The 14984-nt window shown below is 38.6% G+C and overlaps 1 protein-coding gene across 3 annotated transcripts in view; it reads left to right on the forward strand.

Annotated features, from left to right (window-relative positions):
* TBC1D14 (TBC1 domain family member 14) overlaps positions 1-14984 on the forward strand; it is a 54522-nt gene that overhangs the window by 36057 nt on the left and 3481 nt on the right. For all 3 annotated transcript variants that reach the window (XM_015862604.1, XM_032444519.1, XM_015862605.2), the window contains 8 exons: positions 81-198; positions 1675-1781; positions 2669-2749; positions 3911-4005; positions 5022-5093; positions 5962-6090; positions 9187-9296; positions 14315-14573. In XM_015862604.1, the coding sequence (XP_015718090.1) occupies positions 81-198; positions 1675-1781; positions 2669-2749; positions 3911-4005; positions 5022-5093; positions 5962-6090; positions 9187-9296; positions 14315-14573 (971 nt within the window). The remainder of the gene's footprint in view (positions 1-80; positions 199-1674; positions 1782-2668; positions 2750-3910; positions 4006-5021; positions 5094-5961; positions 6091-9186; positions 9297-14314; positions 14574-14984) is intronic.

Here is a 14984-nt window from a genome sequence, read left to right on the forward strand (position 1 = left end):
ATGCAGTCCTGTAGAGATAGCTAACTTCTTTGTTTACTGGTTTTATTAAACTAAAACAAAAAATAATTGCTTTCCTGCAGAGCTTAAAGAAGCCCAGAAGAGAAAGAAGCAACTGGAGGAACGTTGTAAGCTGGAAGATAGCATTGGCAACGCTGTTTTAACTTGGAACAATGAAATCTTGCCCAATTGGGAAACTATGTAAGACAGTATGTTACAATGAGTTTTAAGTAAAACTCTTTTGTAGTTACAAAGTTAGCAAAGTATAATTTTTATTTATTATATTATTATAATATATAATTATTATATAATATATGATTATATAATAATAATATTATATTATTATAACAGAAGGTAACTTCTGTTTGAAAGTCATCTTCACACTGTGACAAAGATAACAAGTAGTGTAAGCTTCATTAGTTTGATAAGGTGATCAAAAGTAAAGCAGTTCTAATTCTCATTGCTTGTCTTCAGTGGGGATTGGAGATATTTGGAAACAAAGTGAGAAATGATCCATGAAACAAAATGTAAAAGCAGAAAGCATAACGCTTAAATACATGTATCAAAAATGAGCTTTTCTGGACTACTTCTTGAGCTTGACATTTCAGTTTCAAACATGGAGTAAAGTATGTGCGTGGTACTATTAAGCCTCTTTAATTAGGGGTAGACCTGCTGAGATAATCAGGTGATGGGAAAGAAAAGTAGGGAAAAAGCTACTTTAGAAGAGCTGAAGTACTCCAAAACGTTCCACAAAGACAGAGCACATACAGTTGGTAAGCTGCCTTCACTCTTCAGTTTTTCATAGGCGTTGCTGGTCATCTTAACAACAACAAAAAAAACAGTCCTTCCCAATCTGGAGAGCATAAAAACAATAAACTATTGCAAAAGCCGACACAGCTCTTATAAATGCAACTGAATTAGAGAACCAAGTGTGAAATAAAGCATAAACAAACTGTAGATTAAATGTCTGTCTTTAGTAGTTGAAGGTGCATGTCGTGTCTGCATGCAAATCTCAGTGTGCATTTTACTGATTGTGTCATACAAAGCCTGAAGTTCCTCAGTGTGTTCCATATTTTACATCTAATTGAGAATCTGCTTTTAGGTCATTGGGTCGCTGGGTTTTTTTTGTCACTCCTGGAAACTGTAGCAATTTCTAAGTCTGTGTTTTGTTAAAATGTCTTTTGTGCTTCCACCTGAAAATTGCTACTTGATGCTGGAGAGCAGGAGTGGCAGAGCTGAGTGGGTGACTGCGTCTCATTGGCGCAAGAAAGCGATGGCTGAGAGAATAGATCTGTAAATTGTTTATGCATTTAATTTTACGTGGAGGTTTAAGTCTGTCCAGACTTCAGCATATGCCGTGGCATAGATACGGATCTATTTTTTACTTCTTTATTACTGTTCCGTACAACTCTTGCTGGTCATCTGTGGTGGAATGTTACAGTTACTGTGACTGCACTGCTTCTGTCAAAATAAACCATTAACTTCAGAAGGTAGCAAGCTTTCCTTCTGCAGTTCAAGACAAAGTAGTACTAAATAATTGATATATGCCAATCTTGTTTGACTTCTTGGCTCACTGATGTTCGTTCTGGTCCGTATCCCTTTAGCTATGGTAAGAAGACACGTTTACAGTTCAGCTGTCAATGAAATCTTTCTAAGAATGCATTTTGTTTTGGACAGGTGTTGTTCCCGTAAGGTTCGAGAGTTATGGTGGCAGGGCATCCCACCGAGCGTGAGAGGCAAAGTCTGGAGCTTGGCAATTGGCAACGAGTTAAACATCACCCATGGTGAGGCTGTCGACTTGTCTGCATTGTGATACGAAATGAGTCTTGTACTTACTGAGTTGCATCAGAATCTGATTTGTGGGCATGAAGTATTATCTGCTTACGTTTTATTTCTGGTGCTTTTACACTCTTTGTTCAAAAAAATATGTATCTTTTAATCTTGTAGCTGTTGTAGGACTGCCGCCATGAGTTATTTCTGATTATTACCACCATTGTGTCTTGTTTTGATGTCACATGGAAATGGTCAGAACTACTCAAGCTTTTTTACTTTCTTTCTTTTTTCCCATATTAGAGTTGCTATTCATGTTGTAATGCCTGTGAGTATGCAGGCTCTCAATTTAGAGCAAGAAATTGGGGGTATATGAGATGGAAAGACTTCCAGGAAAATTAGTCCATTTTCTTATGTGTATGTTCATGAGAACAGAAGTAGTGTGCTACTTCACACAACAGCAGAACAGTTTTGAAAGGGCAGTTAATTCCAGTATGGAAAGACAGTAAACTGCCTGTACCCTTGCTGGTATTGTGCTGCTTTTCTCTGTTTGGTTCAGTTACCTCCGGCTTAGCTTTTGCCTTGAATTTGGTAGTCTTATCCTAGCCATCTGTTCAGACTGTAATTTTGAATGTCAGTGCTCTGTAAGGAAAAAATAATTGCTTGAACATAGAATGCAATTTGTGCCTTGATTGCCTTTCCCTCTTTCTCGATCTTAAGTTACAGGTCAGTGGAACAGGTCTTTCAGAATCATAGTAAAAAATTCAATTAGTATGTCGCACGTACTGCTGTTTTGTATGCTTTGAGCAGCGTTACTCATATGGTACGTGGTTGGTACTTGACAGTAAGCACGTGTGTATTCACATAACAGCTTTGATTTTCTCTACTCTTCTTCTTCCAGAACTGTATGATATTTGTCTGGCTCGTGCCAAAGAAAAATGGCGATCCCGTAGCACAGTAGGGGCTGAGGTAGAATGTGAAGGTATGTTTTCTTTTGGTGAATAACTTACGCTGTGCTACAAAATAAAACGTTTGGTTAAATTGTTCCTTAAGTTACAGATATAAGGAAAGAAATAACCAGATATAAAGATGAATTTGATTTAAAAAACCAAACAAACAAAAAAATCCCACCTTTTTTGTGGGAGAAATAGCTACATTCTTTCTTAATGAATCTTTTGGCTCTTGTATACCATGCTTGTTCAGTTTTTCTTTGAAATCTTTCTCTAGGTGCAGTTAGGAATTGATACCTAATTTGTAGGAAAAGTAGGAACATTTGGGAAGTTCTAATTTGGACTGAAACACAAATATTTTGCTGGCTCTGCAGTTTTGTAATTGAAACTCGAAACTGTGGGTCCATCTCTTGGGCATGTTTCAGAGAGAAGCAATTTATTTTTGCATATGAATTGGTTTGAGATTTACTAATTGATTAGAGGAGTTTTATTTTTGAAAGTATTACGCTACTGCTTGAAATTTGTCTTTTGTACATAATTACACTGAGCAGAAAAAGGAGAACGTACATAATGCTGCTGCTTATCCACAGAAAATCGTGGTTAGTTGGAAACCCCCAACTTTGTTTTCTTAAGATGCAATTTCCTTCATCTTAATTATGCTGACATTGGGTACATTTCCAGCTTTCTCTTGCATTTTTATTTTCTGGAATGTGTATCTTCATACAGTTGTTATAAATCACTGCTATTTGCTAGTGACAAGTCTTACTGTTTCATTTCTCCAGAAGTGACAAGAACTGAAGTTTTTGGGTCTCGTGCTTTAGAAATTTACGTTCAGTGCGGTCTGTTTCAGTTTTGGACCACGATCTTTAACAACACATACAAAGAGTAAATACGATTTTGGAATGGGAGCCAGCAGTAGTAGAGATAGGTGACATCCATTCTATAATTCTTTGTATCTTTTCTCACCAGTACCTCTCCACGGAGGTGACTACTTAAAGAACTATTGGAAGCCTTGTTTGAAAGCCAAGAGGCTTTTGTGTGTCTGTTGGTTTGTCAAAGAATGTCAGTGAAATTTCTGGCTTGTTTTGCCCTGTCTCCCTCTTTATCCTGATGTTTTCATAACAGTTGGGGGAGGGGGGGCAAAAGGTGTTCACTGATCCATGCAGTAAGAGCAGTAACTTTGGCTTTTGTAGATGCTGGATTTTCTACAGCTGACAGAGAAGCAAGTTTGGAGTTAATAAAACTGGATATCTCAAGAACGTTTCCTAATCTCTGCATATTCCAACAAGTAAGCCACATTAACATTCAACTTGAATTCTCTTGGGAAAATAAGGTTACGTGATCTTGTCTGTCCTCTGGGTGAAACAGTCCACTACAAAAAAAAAAAAGGGAATACATGTCTTGAGAGAAAAAGATGTTACAGATTTGGGAAAAAGACCAACCTTAAGGTAGTGTCTGTTTGGAAGAGACAAAAACCCCATCTGTTAGCTGACCATCGTGTTTGAGTTCATAGAGCTCAGTTCGTGCTGGTTTCCATCCAGGTGGTACAAGTTAGTGTTTCCAAGTCAGTGAGTCAGCACTGCTGCATTGCAAATGCATGGGAAATGAGAAAGCAAAGCTCATGCAAGCAAGATTGGATACAATTTAAGCAAATATTTTGTCCTCCTATAGAAAAATTTAGACATCCCTGTAAAAAACAACAACAACAACAAAAAACAATGGATTGGCTTGTGATGAACCAACATTTTTGGGTGAAAAAAATCTCCCTTTAGAAATTCTCAGCCAGTTATAATAATTGGTGTAAGCTATGGCAGCTGTTAATAGGCAACAACATGAAATTCTTCTCAGCTATAGAGCCATTGATATGCTTGATATGCTGTGCATGCATGTTACAGCATATTGCTGTTCTGACTATTCCCTTCATGATTGCATTCTGCCCCTAGTCTAATAGACAATTAAGTAGTCCTCATTAGTGTTCTGCTTTCTTGGCACAATTATCAAAATGCTGCTAAGCTGCAGTGAATCTCTTAGGCTTACATTTCTCTTGTATAAGGATTTCGTATATAACTGGTACATTATGCATCTCTAGTACAGGTGGTATATGCAGTTGTCACAAGCTTCTAAGGTTAATAGATGTTTGTTAAAGATTTGGGGATGTTCAGCGCTACCTTGGGGATTGTGAATAATAATAATATGAATAATAATGAGATATCAGAAGTTATACAAACTGTCAGTAGCATTGAAGAGTTTTTAATGTGTTTGCAATGTACTTAGATGTATTGTCTTGCTTTTGTTACATTATAGGGTGGTCCTTACCATGACACATTGCACAGTATTTTAGGAGCCTATACTTGTTACAGACCTGACGTAGGATATGTAAGTGAACTTCTTCATCTGGAATGGGGAGGGAGAGTGAGGGCCTTCATAGACCAGTATTAAGTTATTTTGTGATTAATTGTGGGGTTTCTGCATTCTCATATTCCAACACCCGCTGTGTGAAGTGTGTCTCATGTAATTGTTCTGTTGCTAAATTTAAGCTTTTTAACAGTTTAAGTCATTGGAAAACTGCAAAGTACATATTTTTAGTACTTGAAAATTGGAGTTGAAAGAGAAGATGTAGTTAATTGGTCCTTTGAAGTACATGCTGTTCTTAATGGCAGTGAATACAGAGATTGTTCTGTTTTATTGTTTGTTACTCCCCTTTATGTACATTTCTGCACCTTAGTGTAGTCAGCTATTTGCAGACTGTAAGAGCTGTGTAACAGCCTGTAAAGCAACATCTGGATGTTGGACTGGATGGTCTTTTAGGTCTTTTCCAACCTTGGTGATTCTATGATCTATCCAGGCAGTGTGAGCTGCCCAGTGAGGCAGGCTGTGAATGCCGCATCCTTAGAGGTGTTCAAGGCCAGGTTGGATGGTGCCCTGGGCAGCCTGATCTGGTATTAGATATGGAAGTTGTTGGCCCTGCCTGCAGCAGGGGGGTTGGAGCTTCATGATCATTGAGGTCCCTTCCAACCCAAGCCATTTTATGATTCTATGAGGCAAATGGGGTTTGTTAGTTTCCGCGCTCTTAACATTCAATACCAAATGGTTACATGGTTTAAAAATCACTCCCTTCTGAAAGTTCTGCAGCATGCAGCAGTGCAGTGAGTGCACAGAACACTGGTGATTGTGAGGGCAAAATGTGACAGTGTTCTTGAAGCAATACAGTTCTTGCTGAATGGTGAACTTCTCCTTTCTGCAGGTACAGGGCATGTCTTTCATTGCAGCGGTACTGATTTTGAACTTGGATACTGCAGATGCCTTCATTGCTTTTTCTAACCTTTTAAATAAGCCCTGTCAAATGGCGTTTTTCCGTGTGGACCATGGCCTTGTAAGTATGCAATAAATCTGTAGTCTACATATTGAAGGTAAGGTTTTAAAATGAAATCATAACCTCAGTAGACTAGAAGATGTCAGGATTAACTTCAGTGCAATGTATTTGTTTAAAAATAATCAAGGGCTGGCACAGAAACACCTACGCGCTCCCTCAAAAACAAGCAAACAAAACCCAAATACCAAACTGGGTGGTTTGAAGAAGTGAATGAAGGTGTTATGCTGATCAGTATCTTATGATTCTCAGGGGATAGTTATGAGAATATTACTTGAAATGTGTTTCAATTTGAGCTGAAAGCTGAACACAGCATTCAGACATGGTTTGAGGGTGCTTTTTATTCCAAGCTAATCCCTTACTCTCTAGCATTTCTTTAAAGATGGTATTGGGGAATCTGATGAGCAAACACTCCCCCCATCTTCTCCTTGACAGTGTTCAGTGAAGTTGAATGGCTGAGTCTTTCTGAATTGTCTGAAATTCCTTGTTAGCCCATACATAGGGCTACTTGTGTACCATAACAGGACAAGGGGAAACGGCCAGAAACTGGAGCATAGGAAGTTCCACACAAATGTGCACAAGAACTTCATGGTGAGGGTGATGGAACACTGGAACAGGCTGCACAGGGGGGTTGTGGAGTCTCCTTCTCTGGAGATATTCAAGACCCGCCTGGACGCCTTCCTGTGTGACATGGTGCAGAGAAGCCTGCTTTGGCAGAGGGGTTGTACTTGATTATCACTGGAGGTCCCTTCTGTCCCCTACGATTCTGTGATAACAAAATAAGACTCATCTCCTGGAATATATTTTAATTCATTCTTGTTTTTCAAAAAATAAATGGCTTTCTGCATTTCTTTCTCACTTAGTTAACACTTGACACTATAAAAGTAAAATCTTGCTTCTCAAGAGTTGAAATGGGGAAAATAAATCACGGAAGTGGCTGACATCAACAGTGACCTCTTGTGTTTCTTAAACAGTAGGACATTAGGAATCCTTTCAGCATTTTCTGCTGGAAAACAAATACGTAATTCCTTGCTGAAGCTTCTGAATCTCATCACTTGTAAATGGCCACGGGGGAATTTTTTAACAACAGCATTGCTACCAGCGGTATCAGTCATCTCTATTACTTGAAAAAGGAGGAAGTGCTTACACATTCAGTGTGTAAATACGGTTGTTCTGAAGATGGTCTCAGAGTTAAATTTGCTGGAATTAGATACTTACTAGCTGAAATAATGTTTCTTGGGAGACTCTTGGATAGTGCCCGTAAGGTGCTGCTACAAGAAATAATGTTAGCAATAATATTAGTGTTTTGTCCAATTACAAAGCCATGATTCACACTACTAAGAAAGCTGTGTAGTTTAAAGACAAAGTGAGAGAGTTTGGGTTTTTTGGGGTTCATATACTGATCTGATGTCTACCCTGAGCTTTGTGTTTAAGTTCTATAGCTCCATAAAGAAATGCTACTTTATCTAAAATTAATAACAAAGTAAAACCAATAGAGGAGTTACTTGTGAAAATTACAGTAATATAATGTATTCTGCTTTTGATTTTGATTTCTTCTATTGGTTACAGTTTTATTACACTAGATGTTTTAATTATTACTAAGTGAGGTACCTTCTTGCATGTTGATTTGATCAAGATGAACACCTGGACTGCTGTTGCATTTCTAACAGAGCTACCAGCGGTACCATCAGCAGCTGTGATACAGCAGCTGTGTAAAATCCCTGCTATAAAATAATTCAGAAATGCTTTAGTATAACTCTTACTGTGGTTTTGCATGTAAACAGATCCCTTCCAGTCCCTGACATTTCGTGATTCTGTTATTTTGAAAGTATGGCTGTCTGTTGCGTTACCTGCTTCCTCTTTATGCTTGGAGATCTCACATGATGCCTGTTTTTTGTGCATTTAAAAATACATGTTGGGAAGTTGTTTTGTTGTACAGTTCACCAGAGCGGGTTTCTAGGTTTCTGGTTTCATGTTTATCACGAAGCTCTTTCTCAGCAACTAGTAGGTCAGAGATTTTACATAACCTCGTGTAGTTATTTCTTTAGTATGCCCATCTCATTGGCTTGTAAGCCTTAATACTCTTATTTACTTGGTTACTTCTTCGCTGCTGTTAATGAGTGTATTCTGTCTGTGACTGTATTCAGATGAAACAGGAAGAAAAATCTTTAAGGACATGGTAAAAATGGGGAATCGCCTGTCATGCTTGTCAGTATTTCACACAAAAGGCCCCTCTTTTACTATGATGATGATCTGGGGGAAAAGTGAGCAGATACAACTCATACTTCAAAGAAATCACAACTACTCTTCAGTGCTTTAATCAGGATATTGAATTAAAAATACTGAGTCATTCAGACTTTGCTGCACTTTCCTCCCTGCAATATTAAAAGAATTGAGGCAGAAAAGCTAAAAAGCCTTTTCTTTTTAACTCTTAGTTGGATGGGAAGATTTTTTTCCGAGCCCTCTGTTACAAAATCTGCATTAAACATTCAGTTAGTGGGACAAGGTATCTGTTGGAGGTTGGAATCTGTTTTACTCACCATATATGTTTTGTCCTGATCTTCAGCTCTTCTGCGTGAGCTTTCTTTCTCCTTCTTTGCAATAGAAATGACTTATCTTGTTTTAAAACATGCTACATAGTAGAATCTTTGGTATTATAATATGATTTATCATCAGAGCCAAACGAACTCTTCACTCTTGCTGTGGGCTATTCAATTGTTTTAGTTTGATAGTCCATTTTTTAATCCTATGGGTCTTGGATTTTACTCAGTGTAATATTAGGTTATTGCCACAAACATAAAGCACTGTTCCATTATCATAATTATTTGAGGAATCAGCAAATAACTTATCTCCTGCTGATATTTTTCTTTTGAAAGGAAGCTAGCCACGATCCAAAACAATAATTATATTGTTTAATATGAGATCAATATATAGAATGGGTCTTTAACTTGCAGATGCTGTCTATTATGTGAATGATTAATTCTGTTGTATCATGTAATTTATACAGTCTTTTTGAAGAATGTTAATCCAACAGCAGATAGTATATTTAAGCCTATAAATAATAGAGCTAACGGCTTTTTCTCCCTGTTGTTTTCCCAGATGTTGACTTATTTTGCTGCGTTTGAGGTATTCTTTGAAGAAAATCTGCCAAAGCTGTTTGCTCACTTCAAAAAAAATAACCTAACTCCAGATATCTACCTTATTGATTGGTAAGACATTGAAAGCATAAGTACTAATTCGCCTATTAGCTTATAGCTGCATGTCTATATTCTTAATGTAAGCTGGAGCTCTCAATTGTTTTAATATTTTATAAGGTTAAAGTTTTATCTTGTGTTGAGTAATTTAATTCATCAATCCAACTATTTCTTACAGACTTCTGTGATAAGCTTGAGTTTTGCTCACCATTTATTACTCTAGTTTTGTTGATTTGAAGCTGCTTTTGCATAAAGCTGGATAACAGTGTTTATCCATATTTAGGATGTATCTGAATGCTGAGAAAATAAGGGAGGATGCAGTGAAGACACAGGTGTGAGCACTGCATCATTGCTTTCTTACGTGGTCTCACTTCCTATGTAGAAGATCCTAGCACAGGTTGTTTAAAAATTGCACTTCAGTAGCATTAAGGCTTTAACATGTTTTTAATTACTTCAGCTATTGCACTTAGCAGACAGTTACACCCCTTGTACTTTATGAGATTGTCTTTCTTTTTAGCTCTGTGTAATTTTAGTCTTTTTCCTTAGAGGTAGAAAAAAGGCATGAACCTTATTTGCAGACCCATTGAATTTCAGTGCATGAAGTATTCAGAATTGAGTGGTTGCATTTGTGCCTATCAGGCTTTGGTTAGGAGGCAGCTCAAATGCCTCTCCTCAGCCAGCAAGGCTTCATGGTCAATTTTGAGGTGATATTTGTTTGATTCTGCAGCTACACTGGCATTAAAGTTTAATGCAAGTTGAATGGAGAAATGAGAAGTGTGATGGATATAGGCTCATTTGTCCCAACATTTGTAAATGCTGTCAGTTTTTTATGACTGAATGCAGGACCTCTTTTAATGCACAGCAGGATAACACTGGGATAACACTGGAATAGGATAGAAGAAAAGGAAGGGGGCAAGGGCTGGCACATCCAGTGATAAGAGGAAAGATGGTGAGGTTATATTAAGCCTCAGGAATGCTAACAACTTGTGTAGTCCTGACAAATCCTATATTAAATGTCCTCACATTTGTCTTCAGCTAAACTGCTTTAGACAGTAGGGTTGGTATTCAGCTGTGTCAGATTTTGGTATAATATTGTCCTCCCAGAGGTCATAACCACGTGGGTAAGTACTGAAACACTCTGGGAACCAAGAGCTGCATTGCTGCCCCCTCCCCAGCTTTGACAGATCACTGCATGATGTCACGATATGGAATACCCATAGAAAGCCATGACAATTACTTAAATACATGTGTATATGTGTGCTTGTATATGTGTGCTTGTATATGTGTGTTTGTATATGTGTGTTTGTATATGTGTTTATACATATATGTATGTATCTATGATATTTCTTTCAAAATCCTTTGATGCCATAGGAAGCAGATTTAGATTTGTTGTTTTTTTTAATGTCCACTCTAAACTTAAAGAGAATTAAGTTTGTATGTGCTGTCCTTCCATAGAGATGAATAGGGAAGTAGGCAGAAAGTACTACAGAAAAGATAGGAAGGAAAATCAAGTGAGTGTTTTGTTGCAAGTGAGGACTCCAGAAATGTTGGGTGACAGCCAGTTTGAGAGTGAATTTGCTGCAGTACTGATAGTGCTGTGAAAAACAGAACTATTTGTGGAAAAACAAGAACGAGCTTTTAATTACATTTCAAGTCATTTCAAGTCAGAGAAGAATATGGTGAAGGGATGCTTTTACAATGCTGGACCCTGTGAATTCTCTGAATAGACAGACCTTCTGGTCATAGGTAGAAACCTCATTGAAACAGCCTTGCCCTATCAACATGACTTTTATTTAAATGCACGTTTGTTCTGAGCTCCAGGCGGACGCCTGCTGCTGTTCTGGTGGCTGCATGGTTACTGTGCAGGCATGTATGCATTCAGTCTCAGCTGGTGGCAGCTCTGGGAGTACTCCAGTAGCCAGTGCCGTGCAGACCAGTTGCTGGGAAACCTTCGTGCTCCTGCTGCAATTATTGTGGAGTCAACGTGTCTTCTTTGTGCCGCTTCATGCTACCAATGCTGCAGGAAGTGGCAATAAAGTCATTGTACTTAAATCATTTATTGAGGGCACATGCGTCGAGAACAAGCAGTTGTGAGCATAAAGGTGGGATCAGCTATATGAGCAGTGTAATATTGCTTTGGGTTTTCTTGGGGTTGGTAGAGGATTTAGGGAGTGGAACTCCCTGCTTTCTGTCACAGATGTACATTGAGGACTTAAAAATTTAATTAAAAGGTGCCCCAATTAGCAGCAATGGCTGCTTGCCCCAAGTAAGGCTTCTCTTTTGCACAGAACATGAGCTTCAAGCTCAAATTCCAACTGATACATTTGAGTATAAATTTCAGAAGCTGGGCAGGCTTTCAGTTTTTTAAGAATGCCAAGGGAATCAAGTGTGCAAAGGCTGTAAAGAGCAACACACAATGTGGTTCATAGGGAACACAGGGAAAATAGTGTGCCTGGATAACCCGGTTTGGGCCACTCAGCGCTGTCAGCTGATGGACTGCAGGCTCTTCTGAGCAGAGCTGAATGTGGGTTTACAAAGGACACGTGCTGTCTATTTATGGCCTGCTGTTGCTGTCCAAGTACCTCTTCATCCCTACTAAGAAAAATGATTTTGGCAATAATTACAGCCCAAGGCTTTGTTTGTACTGATAGATTGATCAGTGGTTCTTTATTACTGCATTGACTGTATTGTGCTGTGTGAGCACTAACTTTTGCTTACTATGACAAAGGGCTGGGCCAGTTTGTCTGTGCAAATGTTTCTCTGACACTGGACATCTCTGTGAGCTGCTGTCTGCACCTGGCTGGGACTCATAGTGAGCTGAAAGAGCTGCAGGCAGACAATCATCCTGCTCCCCAGTGCAAACAGATCGTATGCAGGTCGTGTGCTGGCGCTGCTGAGAGCTGCTGCAGCTGCTTTATGGCCGTCATAAATTTCTGCTGGGTTTCAGAGCAGTAGCTCAGATGTGTAATAAAAATGTCTTCCAGTAGGAAATGTTTTCAGAGAGCAAATGCTGCATCAGTTCCTAGAAATGACTCTTCCTGTTGTACTGCTGCTCATTCCAGGAGGCCCAGTTTCCATTTTGTAGGGCTCGATGCATTTGGTTTCGCGCTGGTGTTAATGAAAGTTAATTGCCTAGTGAAATTCTTGCAGATTGCACTTCCTTGTGAATTATGAAGAGATCAGTGTCAGATCCTCGTTTGAAGCGACAGCTTTTTTATCCAAGTCAATCTTCTCCTATAGAAAGTGGTGTTCTAATAAATAGACGTGGCTCTTTTCTCCGACAGTTAATTTTCTGCATAGCTGCAGATTTAACACGTGTGGGTTATTCAGGTTAGCGCTGATTCATGACAGAATCATCGCTTCTGGGAATAAAATGGAGCAAGATTAGGCATTGTTGCTTATCTTTAACTGGTGCCAATTACTGGCTGAGAGTTCGCCTGCCGCTTGGTGACCAGGAAAGCACTGCATTGAATTGCTTCCTATTGCACTGATCCTTTTAAATGGAAAAACCCATTGCTGTTTCCTGTACACGTGTATGTGCATACAATGAGTCCTGACTGTGCTGTGTAAGTATTCTATAACGAGGTGTTATTACATGGCATTGTGACTGTACAGAAGTGCTGAAAGAATATACAAGTTCTGCAGTTCAGCGTGTCAGTCACTAACACACAGAAGGGTTTTTGTGCTGCTCTTTTTTATGTGTAATAATACATTGTTTGATAGGACCAGTAGTATTTTTTTCACTCCAGACTCTACCATGTGTATATATATATATATATATATATATATATATATATATATATATATATATATATATATGTGTGTGTGTGTGTGTGTGTGTGTGTGTATGTGTGTGTGTATCTATCTATATATATTTGCTACTTTTTTGGTGAACAGAATTCTAATATTTTCCCACTTTTTATTATAAAAAAATAATCATCATCATAATTTGAATTTGTGCAAATGATTTAATGTGATCTTCCAGCTCGTCAAGTGAGTTATTGCCCGGTGTTCCCAGAATGTGCTGACTGAGAAAAGCAACATGTCATTCCAATAACCTTAAGTAGAAAAGGGAAGATACTGCAGAAAGCCATTGATTATTAGAATCTACTGGGAAAATACATTAATTTGTATTTTATATCTCTCTGTATATCTATTTATGCCTCTCTGTATATCTGTTTATACCTCTCTGTATGTCCATTCAGCTTCATTTTATTTATTTTATGAAAACTGGAATTTCTTGAATAACAAATCGGAGATGTTGGCAAGTGGAGAAATCATAAACATAAGAAAGCTACTGTTAGATTCAGCGCCTTTACACATAAATGTGTTAATATGGGAAGGTTTGATTTATATCTGAGACTTTGCTGACCTCTGCTGGAGAAGGAATTATTTGCATTTTTGCAGTGACAAGATGTGATGCGTCTGTGGAGTAATGCCCTCTTTTTAAGTTTTCAAAGGGGAAGGTTACTGTGACTCTTTTTTCTCATACTGTCACTTGATTCCACCAAATGTAACTGTTGGCGCTTTTTGAGGTGATGATGTTGTGCTTTGTTAGGACCAGGGATGGAAAAGAGAGCACCTTTGCCTTCCTTGCTGCAGAGCCATCGGTGGTGTGATGAAGGAGGAATTGTTCTCTTGACAATTATCAAAATGCGGTTGTAGCCACCAGCAGGACATTGTTGCTTCTGCTGTTGCCTTTGCTCTTTGGAGATCGCGTCTGTCTCAAGAGTGTTATCACAGCTCGTTCTCTGTGGAAGTCTTGCCTGTCTTGCTCAACTCACTAGACACCAAGCTCATCTTCCAAAACTCACCCTGTTATTGCTTTGCCAGCGAATCCAGTCTTGGACACTGAAATAACTGTCAGCTTCTCCATCTAAATCACAGAATCCCCCTTTTAGTATGTCCTTGAGCAGTCTGTGTACTTCTCTGATTATCCATTACTATGTACTTACTATCCATTACATGTACTTCTCTGACTGTCCATACATTTTTGTCATGCAGTAACACTAACATTTTACTCTGTTTTTCAGGATATTCACATTGTACAGCAAATCTTTGCCTCTAGACTTGGCGTGTCGTGTCTGGGATGTGTTCTGCCGTGACGGAGAAGAGTTCTTATTTCGTACAGCCCTAGGAATATTAAAACTTTTTGAAGATATTTTGACCAAAATGGATTTCATTCATATAGCTCAGTTTTTAACAAAGCTACCAGAAGACTTACCTTCAGAAGAACTCTTTACATCTATTGCTGCCATCCAGATGCAAAGTAGAAACAAAAAGTGGGCTCAGGTAAAGAGAATGTTGATCTTTGATTAATAGATGAATGTACTGTACCTGTGAAGAATGGTGTTTGGAAACATCTAGGAGAACATCTGCTTTAGCAGACACAGGATAGGTAGGGTGACTTAGCTCGCTCTGTGTATTTACTATAGAAGTACCCCCAGACAACAGGCTTTGCTGCCAAACTGTGGAGCAAATAGATCTTAGGTTTAGCTCCCTGTAGGGTCGGTATTGGCTGATGTCTTACCTACCTTGTTGACTTCTGCACCAGCTGCCTTTCTTCACTGTGTATCTCTGTTACTGAGTAGATTTCCATAAAGAAGGCCTCTCTCCAGCCTGTCATCTTTTTCCATATCAGTGGTGGGTAGAGGCTATGAGTTTGCTTGCATCCCATACATATAAGAGTTGTTGAGGTGCTGC

Source organism: Coturnix japonica, chromosome 4 (genome assembly GCF_001577835.2).
Source record: "Coturnix japonica isolate 7356 chromosome 4, Coturnix japonica 2.1, whole genome shotgun sequence".
In the NCBI taxonomy this organism is placed as follows: Eukaryota; Metazoa; Chordata; class Aves; order Galliformes; family Phasianidae; genus Coturnix; species Coturnix japonica.